Source organism: Anoplophora glabripennis, unplaced genomic scaffold (genome assembly GCF_000390285.2).
Source record: "Anoplophora glabripennis isolate ALB-LARVAE unplaced genomic scaffold, Agla_2.0 scaffold2285, whole genome shotgun sequence".
In the NCBI taxonomy this organism is placed as follows: Eukaryota; Metazoa; Arthropoda; class Insecta; order Coleoptera; family Cerambycidae; genus Anoplophora; species Anoplophora glabripennis.
The window spans coordinates 1-15,106 of record NW_019418358.1 but is presented as its reverse complement, the minus strand read 5'-3'; the positions used below and the strand labels follow the sequence as shown (position 1 = coordinate 15,106).

Sequence of the window (15,106 nt, the reverse complement as noted above, 5' to 3'; positions counted from 1 at the left end):
ATAGCTAGGTACAGGTCATCAGAGACAATAGATAACTATAGATAGCTAACTCGAGTGGAGGGGGAAGGACTGTAATAAGCATCAGCGCCAATGTGCCAAGTGTATCAAATAGAAGTCATTTAGCGGGACTTTTAAAATATATTGATAATATTAAATAATAAACTTAATTTTGCCTAAAATGATTATATCTCATACTGAGACTGTAAATAATATACCATAAAGAGACAGTATGTCACATTACTTTAAATTTTGAAACGTCATCAAAGTAATGTACAATAGTGTTTTTTTTAAGTATATTATCTACAATCTTAGTATAAAATATAATCATTTTAAGCAAAAGTAAGTTTATTAAAACAACCCCTTCATCAATAATCCTTCTACTTCATGGGATTATTTCTTAATTGTTAATGGCAAAAAATACTCAAACTCTAAAATACTAAATACTGCCACAGAAAAGTAATTTCAGACAATATATAAGTGATATAGATATTATTTAAAGTATCGTTTCTTTCTAAAGGATACAATTGCTTATTTTGTTTTTAATTTTACTTACCTAATATGTACTTCAAATGATTTCTTTGCACTGTTGTAAACAGTTTTGTTTATTTTATTAAATAAAATGCATTTGTTTTTTTAATTATTTATAGTAAATTACAATACGCTGACATATTGCAAGTTATATTATACTATAAAATATATAAATTAAAATACTTTACAAGCTAGACCACACAAACACACAAGGTTATAGGCCGTGTTCTTTTATTGAAAATAAACTTAATATTCAAATTGAAATTCAAGAAATGTTAAATTTGTTTAAACTACACTTTTACTAATAGAAACATGTCTAATACAAATATTTACACATACTATTTAAAATAAAGTAAGCACCTTTATATCTTAATGAAGTTTCAGTAATTGAGTCTACCGCACTAACTATACCTGTTCGGTTGGGGTTATACAATCCCTTGAAGTACCTGGTATTGAAATAAATGGATTATCCTCTTCTTCACCTTTAAAGAGAATTGAATTTATTACAATTTATACAGTTCTATAAAAGTATTACTAAATAATCAAATAAAATTCTGTAAAGGACACTGCAAATAAATTCATGCGTTGATTAAAAATAGTACATACTTCAGTCAACGATTTATATTTATTTTACAGTAGTCACTAATTTATATTGCAAATAACCTCCAATAAAAGAATATACTAATCTATAAATGTAAATTGGAAACATTTTAAAAATTTTAATTCTGGTTAAGTAAATGCGAAATTACCTGGCTGCCTTAATGTGATTTGAACTTCAGAATATATATTGGGTGTATTGCATTCAGTAGAAGTGCTTGGAATAGGATCTGGTACTTCCAAATGAGTTTCTGTTTCACAACTTCCATATTTATAAAGCGAATTTTCCTGTGTCGGACTTTCATGAAAATCTAAAGTACACATACAAAAATATTGACACAATATTTTATTTAGTTTTTATATATTTACCTGGCAAAAATAATATGGACAAACTTCCATATTTTAACTTTTTCTCCCCAGGAGTTCGACAAAATTCACTGCTTATCGCATACTCTGTATCTCCTATAAGCAATTTGAGGATCAAGACTTCAGTGTATGATTACCAATCCTCTTTACCCAAATATCGTATACCTGAAAGAAAGTGTAATAAAAATATTGTATATAGGTTACAAATTTACGGTACAATTGTTTCCTTTATTATAAGCGTTTTAATTCTTAGTTACATTTTATCACAATTCGGTCCACAACACACAAAAACCATTGTCCTATTATAGTTTATAATCAATTAACAATAAATAAAATACAACAATACCACAAAACCATCCACAAAACAAAATAAATTCAAATAGTAAATGATAAACTTGATTCCTGTTTTATCAACAACACCCAAGATTCCTAGATGCCAGCGCCAAAATGGCAAGTGTATGAACTATTGCGTAATCCTCCCCCACCACAGAGAGTGCACAGCCCCTGCAGGTCATTTTAATTGATTAACGTACAAGGATATACCTCATTCTTGACCTCGACTTACAAATTTGTTATTTTGTGATATGCATAAGATTACGACACTATTTTCTTGTAACTTGTTTTATAATTACAAATTCTGGATACTGGATATCCGAAAAAAATACATTATTGAAATTCCTAACAATACAAACGCCGTAAGTGGCATCATTGCCTGGTATTAAACGGTACTATAAGGGACGCCATTATTACTAATAATTTATTAGTCTATTATTGTGAAATCGATATTAGCCGAGTTCAGTGTTTTGTACCTTTTTAATGTTTTTTTTAATTTCAATAAAAATGCCAAAGCGGCGTATAATATGCCGACAATTACAGGAAAAGAGCCAAATATGTGCTACTTCTTTTCACAAGTAAGTTTGACATAGTTTCCATGGGCGTTCTTACAAGGGTGTAAGGTGTCCTAAGTATTTTATTTGTTAATTTATTATGTTTGTATTTTGACACTAACTCTAGCTCTGTGTTTATTTGTAGAATACCATAAAATCCTGCGATACGAACGGTGTGGCTAAAAATTTAGCCATATCTGAATATGATTTATCAAAGGTTAATTACGTCTGTTCGAAGCATTTCCGTGCTACAGATATTAAGGTAACAGTGACTGGAAAACGATGTCTTCTCACACATGGAGCTGTCCCTATCAATACAACATTTGGAAGGTAATATGTTTTAAAAAGGTAATAAGAATAATATAACAAACATTTTTAGCAGTGTTGATGAAAAGGTTGTGCCGTCTCAAAGGTTTCCCCTTCGAGAAATTGCCAGTGAAGGAAATTTTATAGATGTTGCTATAAAATATCTTCGATCACATGTTGTCCCTGTTCCGTAAGAGAAGAGCTGTCAATGCTATGAGCTCAAAATTCATCAGTTTATTTTTGTTGCGTGCATTTAAAACGTGCTTGGAATGTTTATTTTCCCATACGATTAAATGTTGTTCAATGTAATTTCATTTTTCCGTTACTTTTAGTACAAGTATGTTTTGTTTTCTTTGCATTGTTTATATTCCAGCAGATTTTAATGAAATATATTTTTGCTCCTTTTCTTGTAGTTTTATTTAAATTATTTATTTTAATAAATGTTCTTCCAGTAATCGAGAACTACTATGAAATAATAGAATTAATAGTAGGCAATGACATTGCTATAGCTATAGTATAATGATAGTTTCAATCGAGGAGTTTTCTTTAGTCACTCTTTTGTTCTGGAAATGTTTTTAAAATATTAATTATAGATTTTGAAGAANATCTTGAAACTGTTTTCTTATATTCTTTCTTATAAATGGTTTTTCCTTTACTGAATACTTTTGTTTCTTGTTGGCAATAAAATTATCTTCCTTTTTTTATTAAATATTTTATTTTTCAGAACTCTAGCTGTAATCCACCAATTTTTATTATTATTTTTTCTAGTTACCCAACACTTTATCTTTTCATGTTCCACTAATTTTATTTTAAATCAACTTTTTAATTTTAGTAATCTGACTTCTTATTACCAATCACATTTTTTTAATTTTGAATATACTTTATTACATTATATTTATTTTTGTTTGAAATTCACTTTTATGAAAATTTTAATTGGTCATGTGCTAACTTCCTTTTATTTTGTTTTTTCTTTCTTAATTTTAAATATCTCCTGTATTTATTGGTTAACAATTTATTCACACATATAATTTATTTTAAAATCAATTTTAACAATTTTCTTTTAATTTGCCTTTCTCTTCAATATTTTAAAATCCTTACCGCAACTCATTCAATTACAATACTTTTAGATATAGAAAAGTCAGCATATTTGAAAGGACAAAAGACACAACAGAATTAGAATTTTTGTGTCTGGTTACATTAAAACTTAATATACTGAATTTTTTAGTCGAAACTAAACAACAAAAAAAAGTGATATTCATTCGAAGAAATACTACGGCTCTAGTAAAAATTATCCATTATGATGCAGATGCAATCACGGAAAAACAAATTATAACAGTCAAGCGAAGTAAATCCTCCCCCGTAACGCTGACTGATGTGTTAGGAATTTCGCCTTCTCCCTGAATTATTCGGAATATGCAAGCCTGTCTGGGGATGAAAGGAAAATCGATGTACCTAAGGCGGTATAAAAGAAAGTCATAGATCTTTTCCTTACGTTTATGGACCATTTTTCATGACAATAGAACTGCGGATCCTGTTTCGCACCACGTATAAAAGAACTGTTTGGCTCTGCATTATAACGAAGCAACTACGTTTGAACTTTTATTTACCTACGTGTACAAAGAAGCGTAAAAATGTTGGTACGATGTAGGGCAGTGTATAACAACATAGAAAAAACTTAAATGTATACAGGGTATCGCTAAAGAATGGGCCAGGTTCTAGATTCTATGAGGAGAATTAGTGGGATAGATTGTATACAAATTTATAATAAATTTTTAATAAAAAAATATATCGTGAGAGTTTGAGCCCTTAATATTATGTAGTTTTAAGAGGTCTATCAACGCTAGTTTCGATTTTTTATTCCTGATCCCATTTTTGCGTCAAAACTGTCAAACCGTCGAGGTAAAAAATTGATCTACTTATATTTTTGAAGGAAATTGAATGCCCTATAAAAAAGGTCTGATTGAAAATTTTCGGCAGACGAGCCGTTTCTATGCAATCAAGCCTTGAAAGTTGATATGTTTTTCGATTTGACTTTTTTACTTTGGAATTTTGTAAATGACGAACAAATTAATATCTGAAAAAGAACAATACATATTTTCAAAGGGAATTTAATGCTCTACAAAAAAGGTCTGTTAACATTTTTGCATAAATTTACTCCTTTAAAAGTTATTCACGATTGTAGTTGAAGTAGATTTTTGTTTTTTTCGTTTTGGACCCAATTTTTTTCACTCAATGGAACCAATTGATATTATACATCATCGACAATTATTATTCTATCAATATAATCACCAACAATATCCAAAATTCATAATATATTCAAATTCATTCATTTTCTACAAGAAAGTAGTTTTTCTGTTTCAAAATAATTTTAAAAATAACAATCATGTAGTTTTACTACCAAAGATTATTTATGAATTTTTGGTAGAGCATTAAATTTCCTTTGAAAATCTGTATTGTTCTTTTTCTGATATTAATTTGTTCGTTATTTACAAAATTCTAAAGCTATAAAGTCAAATCGAAAAAACATATCAATTTTCAAGGCTTGATTACATGGAAACGGCTTGTCTGCCGAAAATTTTCAATCAGACCTTTTTTGTAGGGAATTCAATTTCCTTAAAAAATATATGTAGATAATTTTATTTACCTCGATGGTTTTGACGCAAAAATGGGATCAAGAATAAAAAATTGAATTTAGCGATGATAGACCTCTTAAAACTAATATTAAGGTCTCAAACTCTCACGATATTTTTTTCGTCATTCAGAATGATATTTTCGATAAATCTTTTAAAAAAAAGTAGTCGATTAAAATTAATTTCAAAATTGACGTATTTCCTGGCCAAAGTATCTGGAACAACAAAATGTTACATAAATAAACAGTAACATGTACTGAATTTATTGAAATAACCTACACTATATTTTTTCGGCTTATCTTTAAAAACAAGCAACTCAGTGACAAGGAGGACTTCAATGAGATGGAATAAAAACTACCACTCATAAATCTTGTAAAGAAACCAAGTGGAAAGTGAAGGGAAGGAAAAGGTGGAAGAGCAAACATGGACATAGATTCAAGATAGGTATCACAAAAGTTACCTGCTTAAAACGTGTCAGTAGTTAAAGCCTCGTATGTTTCTTGAAGCAGTTCAGAGTTCAACAAATCGTTTTATGAGTTATGAATGAATGACGAAAGTATTTCATGTACTCCACAAAAAACACAGTATTCCTAGTTTCCTTAAAAAATCAATTACAGATTATTAATATTATTCATCAAAATGACTATTATACAGAGTGTCTCACGGTGACGTCCCATTAGAATTATTTCAGAGACGACTTCGATTTGAATTTTGAAAATTTGGGGTACCGGGTTTTCGGGCATGCCCTTCTCAACTAAAATAATGGCGTCCACGTACCACTTCCGGTTATACCGGAAGTCGCCATCAACCTGCTTATTTTAAATGGAACACCCTATATATTATTGCAATTTTGGATTCTACGTGTTATTTTAGGTGGACTTTTATGAAGTTTCCCTATTCCTAAAATTAACCGTTTTCGAGATATTTAATTATTTTCAAAAAAATGGAGAGGAACTGTGACTAGCTTCAGACCATGTGTATTTTATAGTAAGAAAGATAAAGCAACAATATTTATAGGGGGGATAGCTGGACCCCTAAGCTCTTCATCCATACTTTCAAAGTGTAATACTCGTGTAAATATAGTCACACCCAGCAGAATGCTTTTAGGATACTATTTACACATGAATTAGTCACAATTATTGAGTGGTTTTATAAATGAACTGGACAAAACAGGAAAGGTACAAATTTTTAACGTTTTCATGTGGGAAATTATACGAATCGTTTGTATCTGAACATTCCCATAGTTTGGATACTGTCGAAAAGATGGCGATAGCCACACTCTTAAGATTTTTTCCGTCTAGATTCAGACTAACTTCTTCAATCATTACCGTTAAGGGTTATGCACGAGGTGTGTGTGTTGAAAAAATATCTCATATTTATCTTTTGGCTACTTTGCGACCTTTGAACACATTTTAATATAAAAAAATTATTCAGAAGCGATTTTGATCTTGTACGCCATTTTGAATTTGATTTTGGAATCTGAATATATTTAGACATCTCTTAGCAGAAGATCACAGATAAATCAAGTTATTATAAAATAGTATTAGGAGTGTAAAATAAACAGAAGAAACTGTTACAAGAGCGTCAACAATTCTATATAATTTTTTAATTGTATTTTTTTTACTTTTAGCTTTTCAGAACAAGAACAACAGATAAAAAGATTCCAATAAAGTGATGAATTTCAGTGGCAAAACAGATAATATCCTAGGATATAAATAGGACTTAAAAATCCTATCGAGCGGCTTCCAAGTTGTCCAGATTTGAACCCATCGTATTTTTGTATTTTATCTCCTATTTTTTATTATTTTAGGTACGTACGTAACAAACAGAAATTCAGTATTAACAATTAATACAATTACTAATCTTTACGAAAAGGCACCCATTAGAAAAATTTTTATACAGGGTGTTCCACCTGAGAGGGATTCTTCTGTAACTGTGCAAGTGTAAAATTTATATAAAAAAAATAATTTTAATCAAGGTTGTCTGGAATCATGTGTAGAGTTTATTTAATGTACATGCCGTTTAAAACTTACCGTTTTCGAGATAATCAGTTATTTTTGAAAAAAAATCACAATTTCACGTCTCTAAATGAGGCTAGATAGCGTTTAAACCGTAAGAGTTAGAAACGTGCACTTTTCACAGTTCGTTTTGCCATAAATTACTCTATCTTGTCATCTGTGAGCAAAACGTGTACGTTATTCAGACTCGGAAATACCGAGACCTACAATTAATAATCTTACGAGTTGAAAAACTTTTTTTTTCCAAATGGAGTGGCCCATATTAATTGTCATGGGTGAATGCAAAATTGAATGCCCTTTCGACTGATAAGTAATTATACTTTATATGTACACGCACACTGTGTTCTAGTTTGATCTAGAACACTCCTGTAACATTTGCCTGGACTGTGCATTTGAATGATTTTTTTTTTGCACGTAGGACTCTCCCAATACTTAGTGAATATTCTAATGCTCACCACATAATTTTATAAAAATTATCTTCACCAATACTTTTTTAGGAACATGAACAGTCCCAATCTTCAGATTCTTTTACGTCTCCTATCAGCCAACATTCCACGTCACAGTCATCATATTCTTACGTAAGTAAAACATCTTCGATGTCAACTTTGAATATCACGGATAATGAAGAGATTATATAAACATTTAAGTGATGATACCCCTAGAAAGAAGAAACTAAAATATTAGGCGACTTTCCTCCGTTTGTATATGTATTTATTTTCGTAATCGCAGTTGTTTCACTTGTATGTTTGGACTAATAAAGGATTTTTATGTTTCAGTTGGTGCTGTTTGATACTTCTGTATTTAGTTTCGAAATTGCAGTCCTTACATCTGTACATTTGGACGTAGAAGGATCTTTATGTTTCACTTGGTGTCGTTTGATAACACTCTTGTATTTAGTTTCGTAATCACAATTGTTACACCTGTACATTTGAACTTGTGAGGAATCTTTATGTTTCAGTTGATGCTGTTTTAAAAGACTATTGTATTTAGTTTTGTAATCGCACTTGTTACACCCGTACACTTCAACCTGCGAAGGATCTTTGTGTTTCAGTTGATGCTTTTTAATATTATTCGTGTATTTACTTTCATAATCACAGTCGTTACACCTGTACATTTGAACCTGTGAGGGATCTTTATGTTTCAGTTGATGCTTTTTGAAATAACTCTTGAATGGAGTTTCATAATTGCAATCGTGGCACCTGTACATTTCAACTTGCGAAGGATCTTTATGTTTCAGTTGATGCTGTTTGATATTACCGTTGTATTTAGTTTCGAAACTGCAGTCGTTACACTTGTACGTTTGAACCTGTGAAGGATCTTTATGTTTCAGTTGATGCTTTTTGAGAAATGTCCTATATTTAGTTTCGAAATCGCAGTCGTCGCACCTGTACATTTGAACCTGTGAAGGATCTTTATGTTTCAGTTGATGCTGTTTGAAATTACTGTTGTGTCTAGTTTTGTAATCGCAGTCGTTACACTTGTACATTTGAACCTGAGAAGGATCTTTGTGTTTCAGTTGATGCTGTTTGAAATTAGCATTGTATTTAGTTTCGAAATCGCAATCGTGGCACCTGTACATTTGAACCTGTGAAGGATCTTTATGTGTCAGTTGATGCCGTTTGAAATTACTGTTCTGTCTAGTTTTGTAATCGCAGTCATTACATTTGTATATTTGAACCTGTGAAGGGTCCTTATGTTTCAGTCGGTGCAGTTTGAAAGCATTCTTATGCTTAGTTTTGTATTCGCAGCCATTACAACTGTACATTTGAACCTGAGAAGGATCTTCATGTTTCAGTCGGTGCACTTTGAAAGCATTCTTGTACTTAGTTTTGTATTCGCAGTCATTACAACTGTACATTTGAATCTGCGAAGGATCTTTATGTTTCAGTTGATGCTGTTTGAAATAACTCTTGTATTTAGTTTCATAATCGCAATCGTGGCACCTGTACATTTGAACCTGTGAAGGATCTTTATGTTTCAGTTGATGCTGTTTGAAATAACTCTTGTATTTAGTTTCGAAATCGCAATCGTGACACCTGTATATTTGAACGTACGAAGGAACTTTATGTTTCAGTTGATGCTTTTTGAAATAACTCTTGTATCTAGTTTCATAATCGCAATCCTGACACCTGTACATTTGAATCTGCGAAGGATCTTTATGATTCAGCTGATGCTTTTCGAGATTTCTCCTGTATTTAGTTTCGAAATCGCAGTCCTTACATCTGTACATTTGAACCTGCGAAGGATCTTTATGTTTCAGTTGATGCCCTTTGAAATAACTCTTGTCTCTAGTTTCATAATCACAATCGTTACACCTGTACATCTGAACCTCTGAAGGATATTTTTGCTTCAACAGGCGCATCTGAAGTAATTTCTTACTTTTAGGTTTATACTCACACGATTCACACTTATATGTTTCCAAATCCTTCTCATGCCTCGCACAGTGTGCCGTAAAACGGATTTCACTTTCAGTTTCGTAGATACATTTATCACATTTGTACAATACTTTGCTTTCTTGTCTGTTTTTCACTTCTGATCCATTCTCATGTTTACATCCATCCTCTTCTTCATTTTTACAGTCACTCTCCTCAAATGGTACAATATTGGAGATCTGAAGTGGTGTGTCGCTGAAAAAATTGCATATACAGAGTACTTTTCATAATCAGGTATTAATTTTAAGGGGTTATGACAATAATTGAATCAACCATAGTACTGATAGCACAATTTCAACTTTAATGATGAATCGATTCAATCTTTGATAATGTATTTAATTATCAGAAAAGGCATTTGCGAGATGCTACGTATACAGTCACACAATAAATCCTTAAACAAAGTTAGCTACAGATAATTTAAATACAATCTACAATAGCATTATTTATAAATTTATTAATTTTAATCATATAACTAGAAAGGTAGGCAAACTTCGCTGACGCGAAGTTTGACCTTTCTCTCGGGCCTTCGGCCCTCGAGCTGTTTTGGCTTTGATACAGAAAATCTAAGCAGAGTTTTGAAAATTTCACACTGTCCTCCACAAGACATTCTTATCGTTTTTTGATAAATTTATTTTTTTTGATGCAAGGAACTTGATTCCAAAATTGCGTATTTGAAGAATTTTGTTAAACCCGAGATTGATATTTAAGATACTTTCGTTTTTTTACTTTCTGTAAAGAGTTCAAACGTCTGCGATTGGCTTTCACTATGAATTGCCAATTAAGGAATAAATTTAGCATCTTTAAATCATTTTTTTTAAATTGAAAATTTTTTTTGCACAAATCTATACAGGGTGGGCCACCTGTAACGCCTCGGTCGCTAGTGACCAAACGGCAAATGTTACAGAAACCTGTTTAGGTGGGTATGTGTAGGTTGATTACGGCTACATTTTAAAAATATTTTGAAATATACAGGGTGTCCAGGAAAAGCGTACCATATCAAAGTTATGTTTTTTTAAATGGAACACCCTGTATTTTACTGCATTTTTGAAAGCACCGTAAAAAAATAGGTGAACTTTATTAAAGGTTCTGCATACCTAGGACTTACAGTTTGTGAGATATTTCAATTTTAGTGAAAATGCAGGCATAGCGTAGAAATTTAATATTAGCAATAAAAAAATAATTTTAAGGAAGCAGCTTTGGAGGGTCTATTTTAGATCCTTGAAGTTATAAATTGTTATATTTGTCGTCACTTAGTATTATACAGGGTGTTCAAAAAACTGCTGAATACTTCTCTCAACTTTAAACAGCAATAACTTGGTTATTTTAAATGGAACACCCAGTATATTTTTACTTTGAGAGTTAGGAAATTTAAAACTCTTTCAAACTGTATATAGGTTTCCTATACCTATCTCCAACGGTATTGGAGATATTTGTGCCGTTTCGTTTTTTATCGATTTTTTTTGTAAGATGTATCCACGTGTCTCTATCGAGGTCTTTACTGAATTGGTTTGGGTTCTTCTTGATGACGTCTCTGTAAATATAAGGAGAAAAATGTGAATGCAAATACATGGCACACCTGCACATTTTTCATATTCAGTGAGAAATTATATAAATCGATAATTAAGTAATAAATGAGTAGGTAAGAATGGTTCATGTCAGTGGCTACCACAGGTGTCCAAACCTCTCGTAATGGACTTCTTTGTTTCGGGCTGTATAAAAATATATCTTGTACACAGTGTTCCACCTACTACTTGCGATGATATGAAGGAAAGGATTAGATATGCATTTGCCACAATCACCCCAAATATTCTAAGGAATGTGAGAATATCATTTGAAGATAGAATAAGATGCTGTATTCAAGAGAATGGTTATCAATTCGAACATCTATTAAAATTTTTCTTTGTTTCTTCTAAAAGTAAAATTTTCTTTAATAAATATTTTTCATGTTCATAAATAATTCAGTTACTTACTACAAACATATTTATACAAAATTAATAACTTTTTATAATTATTCGGCTTATAAAATAATATTTTTTATTAGAAAACTTTTTTGAATATTTTCATGATAATGATAAAAGGAACTTTTACTTTTAGAAAAAACAAAGAAAAATTTTAATTGATGTTCGAATTGATAACCATTCTCCTGAATACAGCATCTTATTCTATCTTCAAATGATATTCTCACGCAAATGCATCTCTAATCCTTCCCTCCAATATCATCGCAAGTAATAGGTGGAACATTGTATACAAGATTTTTTATATAGCTCGCAACAAAGAAGTCCATTACGGTGAGGTCTGGACACCTACGTGGCCACTGACATGCACCATTCCTACTTATCCATTTATTACTAAATTTTCGATTTAAATAATTTCTCACTGAATATGAAAAATTTGCAGGTGCGCCATCTAATTGCATCCTCATTTTTCTCAATATATTTAAAGAGACGTCATCAAGAAGAACCCAAACCAATTCAGTAAAGACCTCGATAAAGACACGTGGATACATCTTAAAAAAAAAATCGATAAAAAACGAAACGGCACAAATATCTCCAATACCGTTAGAGATAGGTATAGGGAACCTATACACAGTTTGAAAGAGTTTTAAATTTCCCAACTCCCAAAGTAAAAATATACTGGGTGTTCCATTTAAAATAACCAAGTTATTGCTGTTTAAAGTTGAGAGAAGTATTCAGCAGTTTTTTGAACACCCTGTATAATACTAAGTGACGACAAATATAACAATTTATAACTTCAAGGATCTAAAATAGACCCTCCAAAGCTGCTTCCTTAAAATTATTTTTTTATTGCTAATATTAAATTTCTACGCTATGCCTGCATTTTCACTAAAATTGAAATATCTCACAAACTGTAAGTCCTAGGTATGCAGAACCTTTAATAAAGTTCACCTATTTTTTTACGGTGCTTTCAAAAATGCAGTAAAATACAGGGTGTTCCATTTAAAAAAACATAACTTTGATATGGTACGCTTTTCCTGGACACCCTGTATATCTCAAAATATTTTTAAAATGTAGCCATAATCAACCTACACATACCCACCTAAACAGGTTTTGTGTAACATTTGCCGTTTGGTCTCTAGCGACCGAGGCGTTACTGGTGGCCCACCCTGTATATTTTCATCAAAAATTGTCATGAAAAAAAAATATTTTCAGAAATATATTATTTACAATTTTCACAATGCTACACAGTTGTCAGTTGTCCTTTTTTTTTGAGTGCAAATGTCAATTTAAAAGTCCTTCCTCAAATCTCTGATACTTATCGAGTTCTATGGCTCACAAATTGTTTTCATGAGCTTTAATACTGAGAAAAACAGTATTTTTAAACTAACCCAAAGATATTTTCTGTATATTACAAAAAAAATAAATAAATATTTTTTGACGATCTGAAGAGCATTTTTTCAAGGTATTTTTATAATTTGAATTAGCTCAATACCTCATTCCAAAATTCTTTCAAAATTAATTTTGGGTAAGAATGACTGAAGGTCAAACTGATTTTCTTGCAATCTGCTTACATAACCCCCAATTATTTCTGTCCAGTTAAAAAATTGATTGAATAAATGGAATTTAGTGTAGCATTCTTTGTACCCATATCTGATTCGAAGTCATACTGATTGTTTTATAAGGATCTTACGTATTTTTCCAATTTGTTAACATAAAGCTTAATGATTATATAAAAATTTGTATGATATCGTATATAACCGACAATCTCATAATTTGTTACAATTACTGCATCACCAGATTGTGACAAAATGTCAGAACCACGGGCTGCCATTTCTTTAAATTAATGTTAAGATAGTCTCCTCTTACCTTCTTTCCTCATCTTCCGATTTTATGTCAACACATTCAGCTTTAATCGACATTTCCATCTCGTTAATATCGAATTCCTTGTCCAGGTTTTCAGTCTTAACATATAAATCAAGTGGACACGTATTTATTTGACTTCCTGTGGCTGAACTATCAAAAATACTTTTAATTTTTTCCTCTACCTCTGAGCAATCTTTCAGGAAACTGTTGTGAGTACATAGAGAATCCCAGCATGGCTTACATACAACGGGACCTTTGATGATATTTATATTCTACAAAGCAGTTTTATTAAATTACAAAATGTGCAAGTATTTAATATTGCTCCTACCATTTCAGGTATCAATTTTTTAATAGCTTCAAGTTCCTCTTCACGTATGCACCTAAATTCACTTTCTACTGGCTGCATACACAATCGACATATTTTCTGACTGCGAACCAATTCAATTTTCTTTTCCTGTACATACACTTCTCTTAAGTCGGGCTGTAACATTTGTTCGCTATCCACATAAGGAATAATTGTCTTATCGGTATTCAAACACGTCGACTTAAATTCTAACGCCGCATTTAACTTTCTTCTGCAAACGTTACATATAACCTCTTTGCTCTCGCTATCAAATTTCTGAAAAATACACATCTTCAAACATAAAGAAAATAACTGTGGCGGAAAATAACAATTAAATACTGAAAGATAATTTACGCTCGAAACTGTTAAGACGTACATGAGTGCTTACCAATTTCAGCAAAAGAACATCTAGAATGTCCCTGATAATGTTGTTTATCACTTCGAAACTTTCATCGGTTACAGGTTTAAAGCAAAGCCTACACGACGTTTCCTTAAGATCCGCCATTATTCTGCAACAATCTTCTTTTAAACATAAACAAAAACAGAATAGCAGAGATATACATAACGCACAATGCCGTCAGTCGTCACTTGTAGCCTTCGAGTATATACTATTGGAGGACTGGAGGCAAGGTATCAGTGCAGTGGCCGAGTGTAGCGGAGGTTATAGAGAGAGACAGAGAGTGAGAAAGAGGGTGTATTTGCTATCTCTCTCTAGCAGTACGCGATTGGCTCCTGTAATGGTCACTGACCCATCGCATGCTGCTAGAGACAGCATTTACCCTCCTTTACCTCACAACCTCCGCTACTAGGCCGCTACCTCCAGCAGTATATGCACTAAGCTTTTAACCTTTTTGGCTTCCTATATGACAGCATTAGCAATTGGCACTATTGGCATTAGCGGCGCATCTAGTTGTAGATTGTGGTTAGCGGGGAAACATGAACAGCCCTAGCCGGCGGGGCCCAGCCAGGACAAAAGGAGATCCTACGAAGCGCCTACACCAGCTGCATTTGCGGTCGGAGTAAACGACAGATGGGGCCCACCTACGAAGGTGTGTCCAGGCCTACACGAGATGAGGCCGGACAAAGAGGAATAATCCTTCTCGATGCCAAATCATTGAGGCTAATTTCTAGCCATGGAATAATGGTCCACGATTCGCCGCCGCCGCCATTATTCTATG

The 15,106-nt window shown here is 32.1% G+C and overlaps 1 protein-coding gene across 1 annotated transcript; it reads right to left on the bottom strand.

Annotated features, from left to right (window-relative positions):
• Window positions 1-655: 655 nt before the first annotated feature.
• LOC108916264 lies at window positions 656-14,452 on the bottom strand. The gene is made up of 7 exons (XM_023456684.1): window positions 14,317-14,452; window positions 13,914-14,204; window positions 13,589-13,857; window positions 9,730-9,959; window positions 1,495-1,656; window positions 1,278-1,436; window positions 656-1,010 (listed from the first exon to the last, which is right to left on the bottom strand). Exons 1-5 carry the CDS (start codon window positions 14,431-14,433, stop codon window positions 1,625-1,627), a joined length of 939 nt encoding a protein of 312 aa, XP_023312452.1. The 5' UTR covers window positions 14,434-14,452; the 3' UTR covers window positions 656-1,010; window positions 1,278-1,436; window positions 1,495-1,624.
• Window positions 14,453-15,106: the final 654 nt, after the last annotated feature.